At 38.1% G+C, this 26,069-nt stretch overlaps 1 protein-coding gene across 1 annotated transcript in view; it reads right to left on the bottom strand.

Moving 5' to 3' along the window:
• Positions 1–25,841, bottom strand: part of DLG1 (discs large MAGUK scaffold protein 1) — a gene marked incomplete in the record, with an annotated part of 214,084 nt that extends 188,243 nt beyond the window's left edge. The window contains 2 exon segments of the mRNA XM_078767605.1: positions 25,509–25,629; positions 25,764–25,841. Coding sequence (XP_078623731.1) covers positions 25,509–25,527 — 19 coding nt within the window.
• Positions 25,842–26,069: the final 228 nt, after the last annotated feature.

Genomic DNA, 26,069 nt, shown 5'->3' with positions numbered 1-26,069 from the left:
TTCAACGTTATTCACAATGTATTTATAAGCATAAGCCTTTGACCTCAATCCCACAAATTCACTCATAACATTTCCTCCTAATTCATCCTTGAACTTTCCAATCACCTTTTTATTTTTAGAAGAGAACAACTCACTCTCTGGACTGTAATTACTCGTGTCATAGATATTAATGTCTCTTTTCATGTCTGAATAAACATCGTTGGTATTAATTTTCAAAATAAAACTATCTGTATCCATATAAAGTAGATTAACATCATTTTGATATTTCTTCCTCAAGTTATTATAAAAGTAATCATACATTAATGACTTTGATAAATCAAGAATTGTTGTTCCAATATAAATAGGTTTGTTCATTTCAATACTCTCTTTAATCAAATGGATCGCACAAAAGTTCTCAGTAAAGACCTCAGCTCGAGTAAAACTCGGTCTATTAATTAATTTTGATGCTTGTTCCCAAGATGTTGATAGTCTGATATTTTGTCTTTTCCTCACATTCTCCATAGTCTTACCAAAGACCGCATTATTCATCAATTTATAAAAGTCTTTCTCAAAATCTGTTTTTGACTCTGTTCTTCTTTGTGTATTAAAATCAATGTACCCCTTTAACCAATGACTTTGATTGAACTTTAGAACCCTATGGATCTTCTCTACTCTTAGACCTTTTGATAAATATTGTCGCAAATTTCTTTGGTGTAGAACATAATTTTTCTTGTTATATAATGTAGTAAGTAATTTTTCTGTTGATTCACCTATATCAAACGATCGTTGATAATCACTCAACCATTCTTTCTTTGGACTTTCTTTCTCACAAGCAAATGGGAGATCTTTGTGTAGGTTATGGAGTTCCTCTGGATATTTTAAATCAATTTCAAAATAATAACCAACTTTTTCTTCATCCAATTCTTTTTGTGTAGAGATACATACATCTTGTAAAACGTTTTTGTAGTCTTTTTCCTTTACCCATCTAAGTTTTCCATAAGGAAGAGCCTGAGACATTGCCCAGCCATACAGGTTGTTCGCGTCATAGTACATCAAGTAAGAACTCTCTTTCGTTGGATCATAATTTGGAAGATATTTGTTATTTGCTTTTGCGTATCTACTCGAGCAGACTTGTGAAATTCCACCTCTTTTTGCCTTTTCAATCATCAAAAGCATATCAACATCGGTTATCAAATCCAAATCTTGTTTTGTCATTTTCAACATCGCACTCCAGGCCAATCCAGGTGCTGTGTAGTAGTGAGCAGGATCCAATCCATATCCAGTGCGACAAACAGATCTAAAGGCTTCAAATACATCGGCCAATAAAAGCACATCAGTTTTGAGATACAAATCGTGATACTCGCCAAGATTCTTGATGTTATATTTTTCCCAAACATTTTGTGCGTGTACATAATCTTTATCAGATATATGACTATTATTTAATTTGTTATAGAAATTTTCTTTTGAAGGAAGTTGTGTTTCATTGAATCTCTCAAATGAGTCCATATAGTCATAGGGGTAAATTCCCTTTTGTGTTAGAAAATCTTTATCTAAAAAATACTCTGAAAGACATGGAAACTCTTTTAGATTTTGAACCAAGTTAACCAATGGACTTGCCATGAATTTAAATGTATCAAGAAATCTGATATGAGTAATAGGAGATGTGTGAATTGTTTTTGTGAATGAAATGTATTTCTGATCCGTGTTTGGAATTGCTGAGATACTTCCAGAAGTCTTTGAGAGTTCCTTGATAAATAGATGTGTATCATAATGAGCGTTGTTATGAAGAAAGACAGGAATGAAAGAGGGGAGTTGATAATTAATATTACAACTTTGATGAGCCGGACCTCTATATTTACCAGTGAGATGACAATGGTCTCTAACCTTTAGACCTTTACCAATTTTCTCCTCACAAATATGACAGACATTGTTTTTTATAAATTCCCTTTTTTCTTTACTTGTTAAGGACATTGGTTTATTGGTTTCTCTCATTATCTTGGTTAATCGAACACAGTCTTTTTCTAGTCGTTTCACAAACTCCTCTGGGGTATTTGAGCCTCTATACATCTCTAACTTGTTATATTTATCACCAACGGATGATTTGATATAATAACAAAAACCACAAGGAGTATGTTTTTGATATTTATTTGTGTATGATTCTTTTGGATCTTGAGAAGCAGTATCAATTTTTTCTAAAATACTTTCAAAATCAGCATATATAACAAATGGATGTTTGATCTTTTTATTTTCATCTTTGAATGTGATCTTTGAGCCTTCTTTAGGCATATTGATTACCGTTGATTTATGTTCGCCACAATAATTTGAATGTTTATCTAATCTTTCTTGTGAATTGAAGAAGTTAAGACAACGCAAACAAATATATATTTTATTTGTTCTCTTACAGACTTGTGGTTTTATTAATTTAGCAATATCTTTGATGTATGTATAATGTGAATTTTCGTCTGAATTAAAATATAGAAGATTAATATGAGTTTGTTTACAATTGTCAGAAAGCTTTAAAACCTGAATGTTGTTTGTTTCTGTTAGACCATAAACATTAACTGATAAATTATTCATCTTTTCAAATTTAGGAATATCATTTAAAGTCATCGGAAACTTTAGATCTTTCGTATTTAATGTATTCTCATATTTTTTATAATGAGATACTCTTTCATCATGAAAATGTGGAGGATGTAAGTGTGCTAAAATAGACCAGAGAAAACATTTATTGTCTTTATTTTTGATATTGATAACTGCTTTTCTATTTTTGATAACACTGGGTAAATCAATGTAAGAAGAAGCTTTTAGAGGATCTGATTTAAGAATATGAATGTCTATGTAAATAATTTTTCCTATATTGAATCCACTTCCTACGATTGAATTATCCACATCTTGCTCTTGTTTAATAAGTTCATCATAGACTCCTGATGTTTTAAAATCTTGATATGAAGATATAAAGTGTGGCTCAGTTCTCATGTATGGTGCATCTATAACTCCTTCATCCTTTGTCATTTCTAATTTTACTCCCATATAAAATTTAAGTGGTTTCATTTCCTTTAGTGTTTTTTCAATCAACGTTTGAACAGCAGGTTTAACTATTTCTACAGCATCAACTATAGACTCTGGTTCAGGAGGTTTGAAGTTAAAGACTCTTATTTTAATATGTCCTTTGAATGCTCCATCAGAGTTTTTAGTTGTGATAAAATTTGATAAATGTAGATTTGTTTTAAGATGTATTTTGAAGCCTTTCTTGAGGATATTTTTATTACATGTAGAACAGTGTTTTGTTTCAGGTGGAAGAGGGGAAAGTTTGTTTAAAATGTTGTATGTATGTTTTGCGGTGAGAATATGTTGTTTATAATATTTTACTTCCTTCTCGCAAGTATCACAATAAACCATATTTATAGCGTGAGAAAACGTGGTGTTTTATATATATCACTGTGCTTAAAATAAAACACTTTTGAGCTTTACAGCTCCGTTTTATATATATCGCTGTGCTTAAACTAAAACACTTTTTCACTCAGAATCATCTAAGTCATAACTATCACATGAATACTCAGAATCATACTCAGAGTCATCAATAAAGCTACTCTCATAACTATCATTTGAGCACAAACTATTAGTATCATAACTATCATCTGTGTTCAATGAAATACTATCATCACCATCGTCCAAGTTCAATGAAATACTATCATCACTATCGTCTGAGTTCAATGAAATAGTAAAATCTTCACTGCTGTATTGACTCATATTTAATTAGCAAGAAAAAAATTCCCATCAATATCTATATACTTTCTTTCATTAACAGATTCAATCTCTACAATTTTTATATCAAAAGTTATCTTTAAATAATCTCTAACTATCATAGAACGAAATGACATTTCACCAGAAATATTAACATCATTCATTTTACTTAGATCTACACCCTTTGGATTATTAAAGAAAATACAAATGTCTCCTCTAGAATTATTAATGGTCTTATCATTCTTTTTCAAAGTATCGTGGTCAATCACTTTTTCAAGCTTTGAATAAATTGCCAGGAGTAGAGGAGAAACTTTTGTTAGATTTACTTTAATGGATGTCTTTCCAGGTATAGTTAGAGCTCTTCCTTTAAATGAAATAGAGGGGCTCATGTTATTTTCCATAACTGGTTTTACCCAAAAATTTCCATATTTATCTTTGTTCAATTTAACATCTTTGACATATTTTTCTATATCTTCCACCGAAGTAGAGATTGATTGAAATTTGTCTTTTGTGCTTTGAAACATTGTATTTATTAATGAATAAACTTGCGTTTAGTTTAAGTAAAAATTTACCACATAAATATGATAAGTTCTGAAGGATATTTAGAATTTCCAGACTCTCCATATGATAAATTAGAGAATTGTCCGGCTTGTGATAGAGTGGGGCTTAATGATGAGGATTCATATAAACAATGTATTTTCTGTGATTTAATTTTAATTAATGATAATAAGAAATATAAAAAATATATAACTCTTTTAAATTAGAACCAAAAATGAATTACTTTACAAGATTAATAAGAGAGATGAATGTTAAGTATTGTGATGATAATACACCATTTCTTTCAAGGGAAGAGACTAATTGTATTGAGGAAATGTATAAGGGTTTAATGATATTTATTATTCAAAATAATTTTAATGGAAATGTTAAAACAAGATACTATATAAATAAAATAATGGATTATTTTGAAATTAAACCCGAACTCAGGATAAAATATAGAGTTTCTCAAATAGCTCAAAAAAAGTTGGATAACTTGTTTTCCAAATATATAAATGAATGATTTTTTACCCGTTTGGGAAAATAAGATAAAATTTAATAACCATAAAAACATTCCAAATTCATTGAGATGTCTAATAGTTGGTTCAAGCGGATGTGGAAAAACCTGTTTACTTTTAAAGATGCTCCTTGGTTCTAATTTTTTAGATTATGATAATTTAATAATTTTTACAAAGTCAAGTTTTCAACCCGAGTATCAACTACTCTCACAGGGTTTTAATGCGGGTCTTAAAAAGGAAGACATTATCGGTTTATTTAAACTTCAAAACAAACTAAATGATTATAATATTGATGATATAATACAATTATTTTGTGATACACAGAAATCAAAATCGAAACCCATAACTTGTATTCTCAGTGATAATACGGATGATATACCTTCACCTCAAGATTTAGATAAATCAAAAAAGAACCTTGTCATCTTTGATGATTGTGTTAATGAGAGAAACCAAACAGTAATGGATAGCTACTATACAAGAGGGAGACATTCTTCTTGTAATTGTATATATCTTAGTCAATCATATTTTCAACTCCCTCGACGCTCAATAAGAAACAATGCCAATACTTTTATTTTATTTAAGTTAAATTCAATAGATGTAAATAATTTTTGGAGAGATAATTGCTCTACGTTATGTAGTAAAAAAGAATTTGAAAATTATATGAAACACACGATTGGAAAATATAAATATATTGTTGTGAAACAAGATGAGATACTAAATGATATTTTTCAATAAATAAATACAGAAAATGAATACCGAAGAAAGAGAAAGAAAGTTTAAGGAACATCAACAATTAGTTTCAAAAGTTGTTAAACAACAGGAAGAGATAAAGAAGAAACGGAGACAGAAACTAACTGGTGAAGAAGCCTTTGAAAGAAAACAAGAGAAATTCTTTAAACCACTTTTGAAAACTCAACACTCACCTACAGTTCCCACGGTAGAATTTACTCCGAAAAAACTTCAAATGCTCAAAGATTTTAGTCAGATAACAAAACAAGAACTTGGTGAATTAGAATATGATGACGAGGGATTATTTCGGAAACTTGAGGAGGTAAATCAACCCCCTAATTATGTTGTGGAAGCTCTTCAAAACAATGAATATTCGGCGGGTTCAAAAACCAGAGCAGGTCTCATTCCAACAGAAGAACCAGCAGTGTTTCATCTTGTGGAAGAAAAGGTATTGATATTTAATGATGAATTGATGTTCTTGAGTTCTACTCAACCAAATGTTAAATTAACTCCAAGATTAATGTTTCTTCTAACAAACCCCGGATTCAGCGGTTCAAAATATTTTGAGGAACCACTTGATATGGAAAGAGAGGAAGATAGGGTATATATTGAGTTGCTAAATGCACTTGATTATGGAGTTTCTGTTGCTGGTAAAAGTAAGAAGAATGAGAAGGAGAAACATATTATTGATGCTTTAAGTAAGCTTGGTTCGGGTGTTAGTTTTCTTCCAAATGACCCATCACAATTAGTTAATAGGCTATTATTGTTGTTAGGTAGTAAGAAGGCTGGAAACAACAATTGTTTTAATGAATCCTCAGCCATTTTAGATCAGTTGATGAACATGAAAATAATTAATAAATGTCAATACAAAGATATTTTATTAGATATTAAATAAGATGAGAAGCACAATTCTTAGTTTTAATTTCACAACGAGCGATTACACAGCTTCATTCCCTTACCCACTACAACTTGACCCCCTTACCTCATATGAGGCATCTTTGTTGTCAATGGAAACTTACAATACCCTTTTTAATATCACAGAGAAAAACAACAAGTTTAGTTATAATCCAGGAAGTGGATATAAAACTATAACCGTTTCACCTGGAGCTTACGAGATTTCTCAAATATCTTCAGAAGTCTCTCGCCTTATGAAAGAAAAAGGTGATGAACCAAAAAATATTGTAATAGATATTCAAAAACACACTTCAAAATCAACTATTAAACTTAAAAATAATTATAAAGTTGATTTCACGATTGAAAATTCGTTTAGAGAGCTATTGGGTTTCTCTTCAAAAAAGATTGAAAATAACGGGACGTTTTACAGTGATAATGTTATCCAAATATCCTCCGGTATAAATTCAGTATTAATTCATTGTGATTTGATTGATGGTGCTTATAACGATGGAATAAGAACAAATACAATATTTTCATTCAGTGCATACTCAACCCCGATTGGTTATAAATTTAATATGGAACCAAAAAATCTTGTCTATTTACCTGTGTCAGGAAAAACCATATACAGAGTAAATTTTAGGATAACCGACCAAGATAATCGTATGATATCCTTTAATGATGAAATTATATCCATCAGAATTCACCTACGTGAAGTTTTTCAATAAATAAATAATGGTTATTGTGAGAAAACACGAGTTGGGAAAATATAAAATAATTACAGGGGAGGGCATGTTCCTTTCACCAGACTATACAAGGTATGTGGGTAGAGGATACTATAAACCTAAGAGACAACGAGGTGTAGGTCATCAATTTCGAAATAAAGGAGATGGGATAATTGATACTCTAATGGGTATTGGTTCAACCATCCTTAAACATAAAGACCTAATTGGTTCAACTGCTTCTGCCGTGGGCTCCGTTGCGGGTGCTATAAAGAGTATAAAAGATGCTCAAAAGGAGTCTCATAAATTACAAGCAATCAAAGAAATAAAAAAAGGTAAAACTCAACTATCTTCACAAGAACGACAAAAAATCATTAAAATACTTGGGTCAGGGTTTCAACGATTTTAATGCTATATAAATACAAGTATGGAAGCGATTGATAGTATCTATGATTTGGATGATACGATTATCATTTCAAACTCCACTAAAAAGGAAGACTATTTTAAGGTAAATGCTATAACAGGAACAGACTGGAATTCAAACGGAACAAAAAGTTTTGAAATAAATAATCAACAAACTTACTTGAATATAGCTGATAGTTTCTTGCTGTGTAAATTTAAATTCACTAAGGCTGCGAATAATACTAATGCTACACTCGTAAATGATTTCTTCTGGAAAATGTTTGACAGTGTCCGCCTGTATATTGGAACACAAGAGGTTGAAGCGGTTGATTATGTCTCTGCTACATCTGAAATGATGAAATTTACACTATATTCGTTTAGTGATAGAATGGGTAAGGGAGCTGTTGAGGGTTTTATTCCTGATATGTCAACGGGTACAAACGCAGACCCTGGTTATAGTCAAAGGAAGTCAATGTATAATGATGACGCAAAAGCTGAGAATAGTTTTACCGTAGCAGTACCTCTGAAAGGTATATTTGGATTTTGTGATTATGATAAAGTTTTGTATGGGCTTAAAATTAGATTTCAACTACAAAGGAATGATAATGTAAATAGATTGCTTTTTGGGGATGAAAATGCTTTTGGAGAAAATAATAAATTTGTTATTAATGATTTGTGTTGGTATATCAGTGAATATACTCCTAATCTTAAAACGGAAGAGATGTTAAATAGAAGACTTAACTCAAAGAAACCGCTAAATGTATCATACCTTAAAAGAAGATGTCAACACGTTAAACTGGAACACACTACCTACACTTGGAATTTAGGTGTTCTTCAAGGAAAGCCACGATACCTCTGGCTCATTTTTAAAAAACCAGATGGAGAGGACGGTACTAATAAGAATAATGCCCTGAGTGATAATGCAAAGGTGAAACAACTTCGGGTTTCTCTTGATGGCACATTTTATCCGCGAGATAGATTGGAAATTGATTGGGAAAAAAATGATTATGCGGAAGCCTACAAGTCCTACCAAAAGGTGTGTGAAAGTAATGGTAATAATGATCCTATTTTGGATATGGTTGCGTTTCAAAAACTTTATACAATCTACGCAATTGACCTGAGTTCTCAAAAGGAAACTATAAAGTCTAATCGAGTGGATACTTCTCTATACATTGAAAGAGGGGAGAGTGAAGAGGTTAATGCATATTGTTTGCTTTTGGAGGAAACAGAATTACAGATTAATACAGATAATGGTGTTATGATTAATATCACATAGGTTTTTTCTCATAAATAAATGGTTGGGGTATATGTTAATCAAATCAATCTTAATAAATTAACATCTTGTATTCAAAATCAAAAGCCTTGTATTATTAATGTTAATACAATTCAAAGAAAAGGAGCTGTAAGAATTGATGTTTTACTCACACACACACAAGTAAAAACACTAAATGATGTTGGATCACTTAAAATTAAAATGACGAAACCTATGTTAAAGAAATATTCAATAGATGAGTCAAGAGGAGGATTTCTCCCGTTTCTAATTCCTTTATTTGCTGGTTTAAGTGCGGCGGGAGCATTGACTGGTGGTATTTCAGCAGCGGTAAAAACTGCAAACGAAAGGAAGGCACAACTAAAAGCTCAAAAAGAATTGGAAAGACATAACAAGGAGTTGGAGAAACAAATTAGTGGAAGTGGTGTAATTGTAGATTTTGCTCAAAAACTTGAAAGTCTACCTGATAAAGCTAGATTGTTGGTTGGAGATATGCTTTCCTCTATCGCTCAAGCGGGTGTTAAACTAACTAAACGGGGTAATGGATTGTATCTTTCTCATAAATAAATGGATAAATGGTTTAAACAATTTGGAAAGAATACAACGTCAAATATAGAACTAGCTAAGTATTGTAAAACACTAAAAATTGATAATGTGGTTATTTGTATGAGAGATGAATTAATACATATAAATAAGAATACAAAGAATATTATTATGAATTTAGACACACAGAATGGTTCTCATTGGGTTTGTATTCATAATAGTCAGGATAAATATTATTTTGATAGTTATGGTATGCCACCACCTGTTGAAGTAATACAATTCTTACAGAATGGTGTTTATCAAACATTCCAAGTTCAAGAAATTAATTCTAAATGTTGTGGCCAATTATGTTTATATGTATTATTTCAACTCAACAATAATGAAAATTTTTATGATATCATTTTTTATCTAATATAAATGACCTATGTTGGAAAAGATGGTTCTATCTTTGGAAAATCCTCTCAGGATATTGATTTATCAAATTATTATACAAAGGCACAGGCTGAACGACAAAAATATAGTGTAAGTAAAAATATTAATATGAAGAATACTTATAAATTAATCAATTATCCAAACCCTACAGATGCGAATGACTTGATTAGATTCAGTGATTTATCACAATATATATCTTTAAAGAAAACAGCACGTTTTGTGAAACAAGTAAAATTTACAACCACAACACCTGGTTATACTGACCATACACCTTTCCTCATTGAATTTAACTACCTGCTTACAATTAAATTTTATAAAGAAGGACATTTAGTTAATATGCGAATTAATAAATGGGGGTATGATATGCCTGATTTAGGGTATAATTGGTCTTTTTCAATAAACATAGAAGACCTACATGATTTAAATCAGTCTCGTAAAGAAGAATATTATCCACTTGGTGAAGATAAGGATTTATGTGGAAGTACAATTAGTAAACAACAAATACGTGATTTTAAGAAAATAAAAATATATGATAGTATAGCGATGGTTCGCATGACAAAGAAGGAAGGTAATGAGATAAGGATAGAAAGCCGAGGAATACAAACCGATTTGGTAGTGGGAAGATGGGGTGGTATTACCTGTCATAATATTAATCTCACATATATTTCTGATACATAAATGGCAGGAAGAAGACTACAAGAGAATTATAATTTTTGTATTCAAGGATACCTACAAGAAAAGGGTGCTCGGTATTACATACCTTATGATTTGGAGCATATACATGGGAATTTTGTCATAAAAAACTGGCCTTATACTGATATTGTTAAACCCACAAATAGAGACTTGTTTAAAATATTAAATAAAAATGAACTTCTCAAAGTTATGAAATATAAAACTCTTTTAGAAATCGTCAACAAATCTTATTGGTATCCTATTATGAGAAAAATAATTATAGATACAAGAATATCTCAAAATCCAGATGAGTATATGTATAATATTCTTTGGGGTTCAAACTCAAGGGTAGCAAGGGATGAGGAAGGAGTTGAAGAAGAGAAGGAGGAAAGAGAGAAAAAGGAGAAGGAGGAAAGGGAGAGGGAGGAGAAGGAGGAGAGGGAGAAAAAGGAGGAGGAGAGGGAGAAAAAGGAGGAGGAGAGGGAGAAAAAGGAGAAGGAGGAGAGGGAGGAAAGGGAGCAAAGAGAGAGGGAGGAAAAATATAAAAAGATGGAAATCAGTGAGATTTATAAAAGATTTAAGGTATTACTGCAAATAAATCAAACTCAACGCACTGAGGAGGAAAATAAAGAAATTCAAATTCTCAGGAAAATATTATTTGAAAGAATGGAAACAACCTTTACTACAATTTCAGGGAGGAGGTTTAAACGAGAAAGTGGTGATGAAGAAGAAGAAGGAAAAGATTATATAGTTGATGATGTTGGTGTAATTGACTTTAGTTAGTTTTATTTGTAAATAAATGGAGGAGAGAGTGAAGGCAATCCTTAGGATTCTTTATGTTTTAAAAATAAAGATTGAAATGTATATGTTAAAAACCAAAAAGGTTTTGATACTCTGTCGGAATTTTTCTGATAAATAAATATGAGTTATTGTCTCAAATGTAAAAAGAAAACTAAATCTAAAAATATCTCTTATGTTAAAGCTAAAAATAATAGAGTTTATCAAAAAGGAATATGTCAAGTGTGTGGCTCTAAAAAGTGCCAATTCATCTCACCTAAAAGAGGAGGAGATATACAAAAGTTTCTGTCAGGAAGTAAATTTACAACAACTGGAATTCCAGGAGAATTACACCTTCCAGGGTATTCTTTCTGTGGTCCAGGAACAAACTTGGATAAAAGATTAGATGAGGTTGACAATCCTAAACCTTGGTCCAGACCAAAAAATAGGGTTGATGAAGTGTGTATGAAGCATGATATTGCTTATGGGGATACCACCACATTGGATGAAAAACATGAAGCAGACAGAGAAATGTTGTATAATTTGTCTTTGATACGAAATCCGACATTGAGAGAGAAAGTTGATAGGTTTATTGTGAAAAAAATGATAAGTGTTAAATTGAAACTTGGTCTTGGTTATTTCCCAAAAAACTATTAAACTCCAATGATGTTATCAAGACTGAGGAGCTTTTGGCTAATGAATTACATAAACCTATAATCACAAAGTTTAAAAGAAGGAAAGTTTATTCTAAATACACTGACCACATATGGTCCGCTGATTTAATCGAACTAAATAATGATAAGGGATACAGGTATGCTTTAACCGTTATTGATTTGAGGAGTAGATTTGTCTGGGTTGTCCCTTTAAAAAATAAAAGGGGTGATACTTTAATGTTAGCCTTTAAGCTAATATTTGATAGGGATAAAAGAAAACCAAAGAAACTGTGGACCGATGAGGGAACAGAGTTCTACAACAAAATATTCATGAAATTTCTTAAGGGGAAGGGTATTAAATTATACAGCACCTTTAATGAAGGAAAGGCAGTTGTTATTGAGCGTTTTAATCGTACTTTGAAAGAGAAATTATATAAAAAATTCACACAACTCGGTTCTCAAAAATGGGTGTATTTAATTCAGGATATTGTAGATAATTACAATAATACAGTTCATTCATCAACAAAATCAAAACCATCAGAAACATTTACAAAATTAGAATATGAAAAGGAGATTAATTTGAGAAAGCCCAAGTTCAAAGTTGGTGATATGGTAAGGATATACAAATGGAAAAGCCATTTTGAGAAAGGTTATACACAAAAATGGACTCGTGAATTATTTAAAATCATTGATGTAATGGATACAGTCCCTTGGACCTACAAATTATATGATTTAAATGGAGAAGAAATCTTGGGTTCATTTTACTCGCAAGAATTACAAAAAACACAAGTAAGCAGATAATACCCTTGAAAATAATAAATAAATAAATAAAATGTAATGGGAATACGTTTTTATATCTGTGAACCCCAAACACAGAATCCCACAACTTTTTAGTTGGGGCTTAACTTTTGTGTGTGTATAATGGGGATACGTTTTTAAATCTGTGAACCCCAAACACAGAATCCCACAACTTTTTAGTTGGGGCTTAACTTTTGTGTGTGTATAATGGGGATACGTTTTTAAATCTGTGAACCCCAAACACAGAATCCCTCAACTTTCCAGTTGGGGCTTAACTTTTGTGTGTGTATAATGGGGATACGTTTTTAAATCTGTGAACCCCAAACACAGAATCCCACAACTTTTTAGTTGGGGCTTAACTTTTGTGTGTGTGTGTATGTGTGAGTGAGTCATAATAATATACAAACCCTAACCCAACCCCAACCCTAACCCAACCCCATCCCTAACCCAACCCCAACCCTAACCCAACCCCATCCCTAACCCAACCCCATCCCTAACCCAACCCCATCCCTAACCCAACCCCATCCCTAACCCAACCCCAACCCTAACCCTCACATTCAAAATCCCAACCCTAACCCAACCCCATCCCTAACCCAACCCCATCCCTAACCCAACCCATCCCTAACCCTCACATTCAAAATCCCAACCCTAACCCAATCCCATCCCTAACCCAACCCCAACCCTAACCCTCACATTCAAAATCCCAACCCTAACCCAACCCCATCCCTAACCCAACCCCATCCCTAACCCTCACATTCAAAATCCCACCCAAACCCTAACATAATCTTTCTTTTCTTCTTTTTTTAAATACGTATTTCTTTTTTTTCCTCTTCCTCCAATTCTGTCTTTCAAGGCTTTCAAGTTTGAAGAAGTAGAAATGGGAAGAAAGAATTTTCCAGCATTTTCTTCCTCGAACTTTCTTGATATTGCTTAAATCAAGCGTCATTAAATAAAGAACATTGTTCATTGCTTTAGAATCCAAAGAGTCTCCAAGAGGAACCCCACAGGTAGAGTCTCCAAAATAAAACCAACTTTCCAAGTTCCCAAGGTATAACCACATTCCTGTTGAGCCTCCAAGATAGGTATCACATTCCGAGTCATCAAAACAAAACCCCCATTCCGAGTCTCCAAAAATATAACCATCTTTCCAAGTCCCCAAGGTAAAACCACAATTTTCAGAAATATTGGGGGTTTCCGTGATAAGTCTCACATAGTATAACTGCGGACCATCAGGGAAAACTTCCCTTTCCCAATTTTTTAGGGTTTCTATGATGTGTCTCACATAGTATAACTGCGGACCATCAGGGAGAATTCCCATTTCACAATTTTTTAGGGTTTCTATGATGTGTCTCACATAGTATAACTGCGGACCATCAGGGAGAACTCTCCTTGCCCAATTTTTTAGGGTTTCTATGATGTGTCTCACATAGTATAACTGCGGACCATCAGGGAGAACTCTCCTTGCCCAATTTTTTAGGGTTTCTATGATGTGTCTCACATAGTATAACTGCGGACCATCAGGGAGAACTCTCCTTGCCCAATTTTTTAGGGTTTCTATGATGTGTCTCACATAGTATAACTGCGGACCATCAGGGAGAACTCTCCTTTCCCAATTTTCAGAAATTTGTGGGTCTCCAATGTATGACTTGTATTCTGGCTCATCAAGGTAGAACTTGTTCAGTGGGTTTTGTTTTGATAACTCACAACAAGTATCATCATGGTAAAACTCTTTTTCAGGATTTTGTGGATCTCCAAGGTATAACTCTTTGGCTGGGTCATCAAGGTAGAACTCGTTCTGGGGGTCTTGGTTGTTCAAAATGTCTTCAAACAAAAAAATAACTTCATCCCAAGTTGTGTTAAAAGCAGAATTTTCATTTCGTATCTCAGATACAATTTCCTGTGAAAGAAAATAACAATGTATTAATTTAATACAATATTTTTTATTTGTATAAATCAAGCTCTATGAATATTAAAATAAACTTTGTTAACTCTTACACGAGTCTCATCTTAAAAAAAAAAAAAATTAAATAAATAAATAAATAAATAAACAAACTTACCTCCATTGATAAGAGGTTCGAGTCCAGTTCATCAATCTGAAGGTTGAGTTCTACACAGGTAGTAGGACTCCATGGAATAGCAAAGTTATCCCATTCCATTTCGGCATAGTAGTCCATTCTCAAGTGAAGCAGAAAGCGTGTTTGAAAAAGCCTGTGTGGTCGGTGCCTTTTATAAGGACTGGGTGTGTCTTCCTGTGGAAATTCCCTGGGCGTGTCTTAACTGGAAATGATGTGATGGAAATTCCCTGAAAATGATGTAATGTATTACCTGGAAATGATACAATGCTGAAGAGTTTATAAAGTGGGTGGGACTTAGCAAAAGTGGGAGGAGCTTAGCAAAAGTGGGCGGGGCTTAGTAAAAAGTGGGCGTGGCTTAACAAAAAGTGGGCGGGGCTTAGTAAAAAATGGGCGTGGTTTACCAAAAAGTGGGCGGAGCTTACCAAAAAATGGTATGTGGCACTGGAGGCGCTCAAACAAGAACATTGAGGGAGGTTTACCATTTTATCTTAGCTCAGTTAAAATATCTTAATAAAGAACCAAACTCAAACATATTTTTTGTTAATATATTAGATGGTGAAGAGAGTTGTAGGAGAATTAAATTATTTCCCACGCATAAACAAATATTTGTAGGGTCGTTGTTTGAGTGGGTTATATTCACCAGATGATATTAAGAGTAAAAGGTTAAAAGGTTCATAAGGTCAGAAGGATCACAGGTGTTTAAGTGGTCTAATGAATAAGGATAACATGTCAAAAGGTTAGAAGGTTCGTAAAGAACAGGGTGAGAGAAATAGAGGTCTTTAGGGGCAATGAGGGAGGGAAAGAATTAATATGGAAGTGAATGGGTCAAAGATTAATCTGCCAGATGATATGTAGAAGAAGGATGATAGGTCTATAAGAGAAAACAAATATTTGTAGTGTTTGAGTGGTCTAATGAACAACATTAAGGATAGGTACTACAGACAAAAGGTTCATAAAGATGAGGGTGGGAGAAATAGAGGTGTTTATGATTTTTGAAAAAGACAAGGGGGTAAATGACATTAGATAGGGATTTCCCATGTTAAACGGAGGTGTCCCAGAAGCAACATTATTACACTACTGGTATCGCCAGCTTTGCGCATGAAAGGGAACACAAAACCAGACAATCCTGTTGACAAACTCCCAAGTCATTAAAAATAAAGAAACCACAGAGAGTGCTTTCATTATCTCGGCCAACAAAGCAGGATTGAGATTATGTATTCAAGTCAAGTTGCTTTATTGTCATGTGTTTAAAAACCAGGGTTTATAAACAATGAAATTCTTATTCACAACCAACCATCTCGCTTTATCCATACATCTATACAGCAATAGTTAACAGCTTATTATTTCTAAATTACAATCTAAATTAAATTTAATTACATCATATTAAATTTTATTTTTTTTATTTTTTTTATATTAAATCAATTTTTTACATTTTAAATTAAACATATAAATAAATTACAATTTCAATTCGACAATTTACATATGACACAATTACATGTGTAACACAAGACAACAGCATAGTCTAATTCAGTGGCTGTTCAAATATAGTCACAAGTGTACAGAAAATAAAGTAATGGGCCGAATACACAACCTTGTGGGGCACCAATGTTAAGAATAAGTGCAGATGAAATAGCATTACCAACCTTCACAACCTGTGACCTGCCGGTTAAAAAAAAAAAAAAAAAAAAAAAAAAAAAAATTCAAGGACCCAGTTACATAAAGAGTTACAAAGACCCAAGGCCTGTAGTTTCATGACAAGTTTAGAAGACTGGAACAATGGTGTTGAATGCAGAGCTATATTCAACAAATAGCATTCCGACACGTGTTCCAAGACAGTATGCAAGGCCAGAGATATCGCATCATCCACAGATCTATTTGGTTTGTAAGGAAACTAGTGGATCAAGGGACACGGATGCTACAGTATATAAAGGACACAAGCAATCTTTTTGCACACTTTGTAAATACAGAGGTGAGCGCCACTGGGTGGTAATCGTTTAAGCATGACACCTTAGATTATTTTTTTTTTTTAGGCACAGGAATAATAACAGATTTCTTGAAACATGTAGGTTCAAGGGTCAAAAAAGCGAGATGTTAAAAATGTCAGTAAACACTGCAGCCAGCTGATCAGAGCAGAACTTTAGGGCACAAGACGGGACACTATTGGCCCAGTGGCTTTACAAGCCTGAACTCGTTTAAAGGTTTTACTCACATCAGCCTCAGTGAGTTTTAACAGACTTGAGTATTCACCCAGGTTTGTCGGTTTATTACTTGCTCACAGTCATTCTGTGTCTGTTTATTACTTGCTCACAGTCATTCTGTGTCTGTTTATTACTTGCTCACAGTCATTCTGTGTCTGTTTATTACTTGCTCAGTCATTCTGTGTCTGTTTATTACTTGCTCACAGTCATTCTGTGTCTGTTTATTACTTGCTCACAGTCATTCTGTGTCTGTTTATTACTTGCTCACAGTCATTCTGTGTCTGTTTATTACTTGCTCACAGTCATTCTGTGTCTGTTTATTACTTGCTCACAGTCATTCTGTGTCTGTTTATTACTTGCTCACAGTCATTCTGTGTCCGTCTGTGTTCTGTCATTCTGTGTCCGTCTGTGTTCTGTCATTCTGTGTCCGTCTGTGTTCTGTCATTCTGTGTCCGTCTGTGTTCTGTCATTCTGTGTCCGTCTGTGTTCTGTCATTCTGTGTCCGTCTGTGTTCTGTCATTCTGTGTCCGTCTGTGTTCTGTCATTCTGTGTCCGTCTGTGTTCTGTCATTCTGTGTCCGTCTGTGTTCTGTCATTCTGTGTCCGTCTGTGTTCTGTCATTCTGTGTCCGTCTGTGTTCTGTCATTCTGTGTCCGTCTGTGTTCTGTCATTCTGTGTCCGTCTGTGTTCTGTCATTCTGTGTCCGTCTGTGTTCTGTCATTCTGTGTCCGTCTGTGTTCTGTCATTCTGTGTCCGTCTGTGTTCTGTCATTCTGTGTCCGTCTGTGTTCTGTCATTCTGTGTCCGTCTGTGTTCTGTCATTCTGTGTCCGTCTGTGTTCTGTCATTCTGTGTCCGTCTGTGTTCTGTCATTCTGTCCGTCTGTCTCTGTTATTATGTCTACCTGTGTCTGCCCATCTGTGTGTGTCTGCCTGTGTCTGCCCATCTGTGTGTGTCTGCCTGTGTCTGTCACTTGCAAGTCGCATTTTTACTGCAATCTGCACGGAACGTAACCAACTGGTAAGAGGAACCACAAGCAAGAAGCTCATTGGTCGAGGTCAACAGGTCAAGGTCACAAATCGTCAATTTTAGACCTTTTCGACAATTTAGACTTTTACTCCCTTTAGACCTCTCAAACTAACTACTGAAGAAGACCTTCACACACCATGTCCCTGTAGATCAATTAGACCTGCAACGACTGTTGGAACATACTCTTTCGATGTTTACACCCCCCCCCCCCCCCCCCACCCACCGAGACCTTTTAAAGACGTTTATATAACGAAGAACCTCACAAAGATCCTAAAAAACATCCCTGGGAATATTACCATAACCAAACTACAGTTGGATGCTGTACGGGGCTCAGTGACGATCCTGAAAAGAACCCTTGGAACAAAACTGAGAACACAACTGTAGTGAAAGTCAAATCCACAACATTGTCCCAATAATAGGTTTAATGAAAATTCGATCTCTGGCAACATCCTGTAAAAATACGATCATGCAATATATCAGAATTATATAATCAAGGAGAAGTCCAGCAATTAATGAATCAGTACAAGCAAGCCTGGATCATCTAAATATACGCACCATTCGAGTCTACGCTGTCACAGATTAAATGCCACAGGAGTGATCCGGAGCGATGACTGGACCGAGTTCTTATAATAATAATAATAATAATAATAATAATAATAATAATTCATTTATTTTGTATAGCGCTTTTCCAGAAGCCCAAAGGCGCTTTGACAGAGTGGAAAACATAATGCATAACAATACATGAAAACAACAATTGCAAAAAGACAAGAATCAATAGGGAAATATTTAAAGCAAAAGGAGGGAGAAGGAGAAGAGATAGTCAGGGGTTAAATGCTGTGGGTTGAATGTTGAATGCAGTGTTGAACAGGTGGGTCTTTAGTGATGTTTTGAATGTGGTGAGTGAGGAGGAGTCTCTGATGGTGTGAGGTAGTGAGTTCCAGAGGGTGGGAGCAGCGATGGAGAAGGCCCTATCCCCCCAGGATCTGAATTTGGTCCGGATGGAGGGGGTCAGGAGGTTGGTACCAGCAGAGCGGAGGTTGCGGGTGGGAGTGTGTCTGGAGAGGAGGTCAGCCAGGTAGGATGGGGCCAGGTTATGGAGGGCTTTGTATGTCAAGAGGAGGATTTTGTACTGGATTCTCTGGGGGATGGGGAGCCAGTGAAGCTTGTAAAGGACGGGGGTGATGTGGTCACGGGTCCGGGAATGGGTGAGTAGACGGGCAGCGGAGTTCTGAATGTATTGGAGTTTATTGGTGATTTTTGAGGGTGAACCATAGAGGAGGCTATTGCAGTAGTCCAGACGGGAGGTGATGAAGGCGTGGATGAGGGTTTCTGCAGCCGTGGAGGAGAGGGATGAGCGGAGACGGGCAATGTTTTTCAGGTGAAAGAAGGCTGACTTTGTGATCTGTAGACGCCTCTCAGTGGTTGGAGAGAGCATAACACCTGGGTTCAACTTAAATACAATTTCATTACATTCTCCCCGCCGTTAAAACTACACTTCCGCTAAGGCAGGAATCAAGCACGCAGCAGCATAATAGTAGGGGCAGCGATTGTCCGTCCATGTCAGTCGGTCCATCCGTAGCGATTGGGGCGACGAATTTCCCTTCCGGCACGGGTCCAGAAACTACCGGGTGCTACAACCCCAAGACCGGAGTCCCCTGCGTCGGAATAGCCGCCTCAGTCAGGTGACGAAGGTGGCACCACAAAGCCTACAGGTTGGGGTGCCTTTAGTGGCGAGATGGCCGGCAGATACTCCACAGGCGGAGCAACGGGAGAGTCCATGGACTCGTAAATTGGTTCGTCGATGTCCCCGCAAGGGGCCAGGTGGCGTACGGAGACAGTTGACTCGCGTCCATCAGACATCAGCACACGAGCATGCTCGGGATTAGCTTGGAGTATTTGCACCTTATCCACTAGTGGATCATACTTACTCATGCGAACCACACGTTTGAGGTAAGCCGGTCCCGGCTCTGCAAGCCAACTAGGTAAAGATCGGGTACTACCCGAACTCCTCGGGTGATGAAACATCCGTTCATGGGGAGTTTGATTGGTAGCCGTACACAGTAAAGTCCTGATCGAGTTCAGTGCCACAGGTAGCGACCAAGCCCACTTGTCTAGGCCTCGGCCGAGGGACTTAAGGCTCAGCGTAACGGCTCTCCATATAATACCATTGAAGCGTTCGACCTGTCCATTCGCCTGCGGTCTATACGGAGTGGTATAGCTGGAAGCGACATTATGTTGGAGTAAGAAGTTCCTCACCTCCTGGGACAGGAACACCGCACCTCGATCGGTATGCACGTAGGCCGGATTCCCAAACATAGAAAACAAGTTCTGCAGGCACCAGATAACTGTGGCGACTGTCATATCTACGCACGGGAAAGCAAAAGGGAATCTCGAGAACTCATCAACGATTGTGAGCAGATAACGAGAGTTACTCGATGCCGGTGACGCCGGCAGTGGCCCTTTGAAATCCATCGCCAGTCTCTCCCAGGGCCCAGTTGCTCGGACCAGCGTTCCCATAGGAGGTTTGTAAAAACGCGGTTTGAGTTCAGCACATACAGAACAAGTGCGACAGATCTGACGAATATCTTCAACCGAGTAGGGCAAGTTACAACTACGCACAAAATGAGCAAAACGCGTCACCCCAGGATGGCACAAGGTGTCGTGCAAAGCGCGCAGATCCTCAAAAGATATGAGACTCGCACACGTCGCCGGCCGCGATAAGGCGTCGGCAACCAAGTTATCCCTCCCAGGGCGATATTCGATTGTGTAGCAGAAATCGGCGAGATCGATCCGCCAACGAGTAATTTTCTCATTCTTAATGCATTGAGCATGCTGGGTGTCGTACATAAACGCAACGCTCTGTTGGTCCGTGATAATTTGGAAGCATCGTCCGAGCAAATAGGGACGCCAACGCCGAATCGACTCGACGATGGCATACGCCTCCTTTTCGACAGACGAATGTCTCCGCTCAGCGGAGGAGAGAGTTCACGAAAAGAAGGCCACAGGGCACCCCCCCTTGGGAGAGAGTTGCAGCTATCGCATGATCCAACGCATCACTTTCCAAAACAAAAGATTTACTTTCGTCAATCGTCGCCACAGCGGCGCCAGCGATGTCGGACTTAAGGCCATGGAAAGCGGCCTTGGCGGCAAGGCTCATGGGGAACGTTTCGCAGTCCACAAGTGGGCGGAGTTTCATGGAGAAATTTTGTACCCACTTAGAATAATGAGTGAATAGCCCGAGAGCACGCTTCAATGAAGCACGATCGCAGGGCGGGGCCATGTCGAGCAAGGGTCGCAGACGCTCCTTATCCCGAGCAACAGAGCCGTGGGTCACGGTGTACCACAGAAGATCTATTGTGCGAGCAGAGTAACGACATTTAGCCTCATTCATAGTTGAGCGATACCTCTGCGCGACCTCGAGGAAGCGCTTCAGTTTAGCATCATGATGTTCCTGGTCATACCCGCAAACCATGAGATTATCCAGATATACAAAGACATCGGCCAAGTTCTCCTCAGCGATGAGGTCGTCCATAGCCCTCTGAAAACAAGGGACCCCGTTCGTGACCCCGAAGGGTAGCCGGGTGAACTGGTATAACCTCTGACCCGATTCAAACGCTGTATAGATGCGATCGGCCTTGGAGATGGGGATTTGATGATACGCACTACGCAGATCGAATTTTCATTAATTGTAGTGAAAGTCAAATCCACAACATTGTCCCAATAATAGTTTTAATGAAAATTCGATCTCTGGCAACATCCTGTAAAAATACGATCATGCAATATATCAGGATTATATAATCAAGGAGAAGTCCAGCAATTATCAATCGGTACAAGCAAGCCTGGATCATCTAAATATATGCACCATTCGAGTCTACGCTGTCACAGATTAAATGCCACAGGAGTGATCCGGAGCGATGACTGGACCGAGTTCTTATAGACGCCTCAGTGGTTGGAGAGAGCATAACACCTGGGTTCAACTTAAATACAATTTCATTACAACAACTTTACTCCATGAATCCCAATCCTTCACTGAAGTGGGGGTGGATACTTCGATTCCTTGGAGAACTCCCTTCCACCTTCTAAAACTCAAATTATGGAGACGACAACAATGCGCACGCACGCACGCACGCACGCACGCACGCACGCACGCACGCACACACACACACACACACACACACACACACACACACACACACACACACACACACACACACACACACACACACACACACACACACGTTCCAGTTCGAGGTTTTGTCGCGAATTAATCCAGTGGCTAATTATGAAACCGCAGTCAGCGAAGCTTGACTGTAGATACTAGCAGGCACGAGTACCTTTCTAGAACCACCTTCAGTGAGCAACGTGCTGCAACACATTCTTGGAAATGTACTCCATAATTTCTGAGAATTTGCATTGATCAGAACATTTCATCCACCATAATCATAATTTTTAAAAGGTTCCATTATATTGTGAAGATAAAGTGATATACTTGTAACACCAGCTACCATCAGAGGTGGGGCTATTTTCCACATGCATCTGCTCCATTACACATTAAATATAATGTATGACAGGTTGTTCATTCGTATGCAGCTTGTGGATGCTGGTTGCATAATTTTCTGGAAGTGCAGCTGTGCCGGTGATGCAGTGCCCCGTTACCAGTAAGCTGGTACACATTTCAGCGACCTCAGAATGATGACAGGCTGAGTCAACCCAGCTGGTGTTATTTCAACAGAATGACAGGGGCTCAAACTCAAGACCCTAAGATCTTAAGCTGTTAAGCAAACACCAGGCTTTGTACGACATCAGGTAACACCAAACTAAACTCCTACAAGGTGATGCATTATAATCCTGTTCTTCTCTTAAGACTTGATCTTTGGCGAGCATGGCGTAAACTGTAAAATGACCCTCAATCTGTATTTTATAAAAGTAACAAAGCTGGGAGTTTGACTCAAGTAATGAAGAATTAATAAATCCTGATGGTCAAAGCAAAACTGTCTTTCATTAAACGGTCTTGTGAATGATAGGAGCAGAGGGAGGTAGTTGTGAGTACCCGATGGAGGCAAAGGATGAAGTTAATTGCATTACAGAGGTAGTTTATGAACAAAATATGGACAATGTTGATCAGGAGAATGTATACAATACCATTCACGAAACTAGAGGTTGTCTAAATCGATGCAGTATTGCACACAGAAAATGTGTAATCCAAACTTGGCAAACAGATTGGGCCGAGCACAAGCCTCCAATCATTCCCCAAATAAATAATGGAGTTTCAAATCAATCATTAATAAGACGTCGCTTTTAGACAAATAAAGATGTCTGAGTGCAAGCCTTTCAAGCCCAATGAATGGAAACAGTAGTGAGTAGGAATGGTTCTGCAAACCGAAAGAGAAATCAAAACATATGAGAGGATTGGCATGATGACTTCATACATACCCAGGTGGAGATTAAAATAAATCAGCACAGAAATTAAATATCTACAACTTAGACAGATAACCGGAAACCCAGGGTAAAATCATTTGTCTACCCACCAACTTGTCTACCCACCCAATTGTCTACTCGTCTACCCACCAAATCGTATACCCACCAACTCAACTAACCATCGATACACCAACTCAACTACGCGTCTCCCCACCAACTCGTCTATCCACCAACACACTACTCGTCTACCCACCAATTTGTCTACCCTCCGACAAACAAACCCAGTATTCGTCAACCCACCACACGCACCAACACATTACTTGTCTACCCACATACACACCAACCCAGTACTCGTCTACCCACCGACATACCAACCCAGTACTCGTCTACCCACCGACACACCAACCCAGTACTCGTCTACCCACCGACACACCAACCCAGTACTCGTCTACCCACCGACACACCAACCCAGTACTCGTCTACCCACCGACACACCAACCCAGTACTCGTCTACCCACCGACACACCAATCCAGTACTCGTCTACCCACCGACACACCAATCCAGTACTCGTCCACCCAACGACACACCAACCCAGTACTCGTCCACCCAACGACACACCAACCCAGTATTCGTCAACCCACCAACTCCTGGACCCACCAACACGTTTACCCACCTACATATCAACCCAGGACTCGTCTACCCACCGACACCAACCCAGTACTCGTCTACCCACCACATTACTTGTCTACCCACATACACACCAACCCAGTTCTCATGTACCCACCGACACACCAACCCAGTATTCGTCTACCCACCGACACACCAACCCAGTACTCGTCTACCCACCGACACACCAACCCAGTTCTCATGTACCCACCGACACACCAACCCAGTATTCGTCTACCCACCGACACACCAACCCAGTATTCGTCTACCCACTGACACACTAACCCAGTATGCGTCTAACCACTGACAAACCAACCCAGTATTCGTCTACCCACTGACACACCAACCCAGTATTCGTCTACCCACCCACACACCAACCCAGTTCTCGTCCACCCAACAACACACCAACCCAGTACTCATCCACCGAACAACACACCAACCCAGTACTCGTCCACCCAACAACACACCAACCCAGTACTCGTCTATTAAAAAAAATAAACCTTAACATTATTAGCTTGGTTACTTATAAACAATCAACACGCTATACAACAATGGTTTACTGTTTAACTAACTACATTATCAGACTTGATCACTAACCACATCACATGGAGGAAGAACCTTTCATTCCATGTGTACTTGGGAATGAATAACACAGACACATCAAAGGCTTCACAATATACCTCTCTCCCCCTCTCCCCCCCACCCACTTCCCACGCCTCCTGCCCCCAAGCCCTCTCCCTCCCACACTTCTCCCTGCTCGCAAATGTTGTGGTTGTGTGCTTCCCCTTCTCTCCCCATCTTGTCTTCCGCTCCCTCTTTTTGTATATTTTGTTTGTCTGGTTGATTTGTTTGTGAAATAAATGTTAGCTCTTTCACGAGCCTCGATTCATCCCAAAAAAAAAACAAAAAAAAACAACAAATATTAGACCGGAGTGTTATCGCAAGCTGAGAGGCACCCAGGGTGAAGGAGGAGGGGGGAGGAGTGAGGAAGGAGGACTGAGTGAGGAGTGAGGCAAGAGGGGTGAGGCAAGAGGGGTGGGGCAAGAGGGGTGAGGAAAGAGGGGTGAGGAAAGAGGGGTGAGGAAAGAGGGGTGAGGAAAGAGGGGTGAGGAAAGAGGGGTGAGGAAAGAGGGGTGAGGAAAGAGGGGTGAGGAAAGAGGGGTGAGGAAAGAGGGGTGAGGGAGGAGGGCTGAGGGAAAAGGAGGGAGGAGGTGGTGAAGACACCGAGACTTCATCCCCGCGAGTTCCAAAAATTGTACAAGGATTCATCCCAACACAGAGGGGGGGGACAATGTATCCCACGATACACACAAACTCCATGTTCCACCTCAAGTAGGTGTAAAGGAAGGTGAGGCGCAGAATGTAAGCGAGGGAGTGGAAGGGAGGGGAGGGTACACAGCGGTGAAAGTTTACCTCGACAGGTACGGAGGGGAAGGTGGAGGAGGGCTCTGGAGCTTTACCTTGCTTGTGTACAGGCATATCGATGTAGGGCCGCCAATCCCCTCAGCTCGGCCTCTCCCTCTCCCACTCCCTCACGGAACGAGCACAAGCCCGGAAGTGCAAAAAAAAGTTCTAAAACCACTACAGAGAAAACGCTAATTCAGCACAAGAGAGATGAGAGTAAAATCCCCTCAACGCAACACCCCTCAAGTAACAAATGCAAAATCCTGGTTGTATCGATAACGGTAATTTATTTAAAAGAAACCGCGCCTCACCGCCACCGACAAGTAAATCCTAAAACAGAAGGAACTTTTACGAAGGACAATGGCGGAGCCACCGTCACACAACAGAATAACCAATCATAGCTCGTAACGATGTCACGTGCCTTGCAAAGCCCATCCCTCTCAACGCTATAACTCCTCCCTTTCGCCTCTGTCTCCGCCTCCAGACGAGTCTTCAAAGTGTTTGATGATTTGCTTTTATTGATTCCTCTGGCGATGTTTTAACCTGGGATGAAAGATCCGATTCGATTGTGCTGGAACCGTCCGTGATACCCCATTTATAGCACAATTATGGCTCCA

Source organism: Myxine glutinosa, chromosome 13 (genome assembly GCF_964187855.1).
Source record: "Myxine glutinosa chromosome 13, kmMyxGlut1.1, whole genome shotgun sequence".
NCBI classification, from domain to species: domain Eukaryota; kingdom Metazoa; phylum Chordata; class Myxini; order Myxiniformes; family Myxinidae; genus Myxine; species Myxine glutinosa.
The sequence above is the reverse complement of the archived record's forward strand: the minus strand, read 5'-3'. Positions and strand labels throughout refer to the sequence as shown.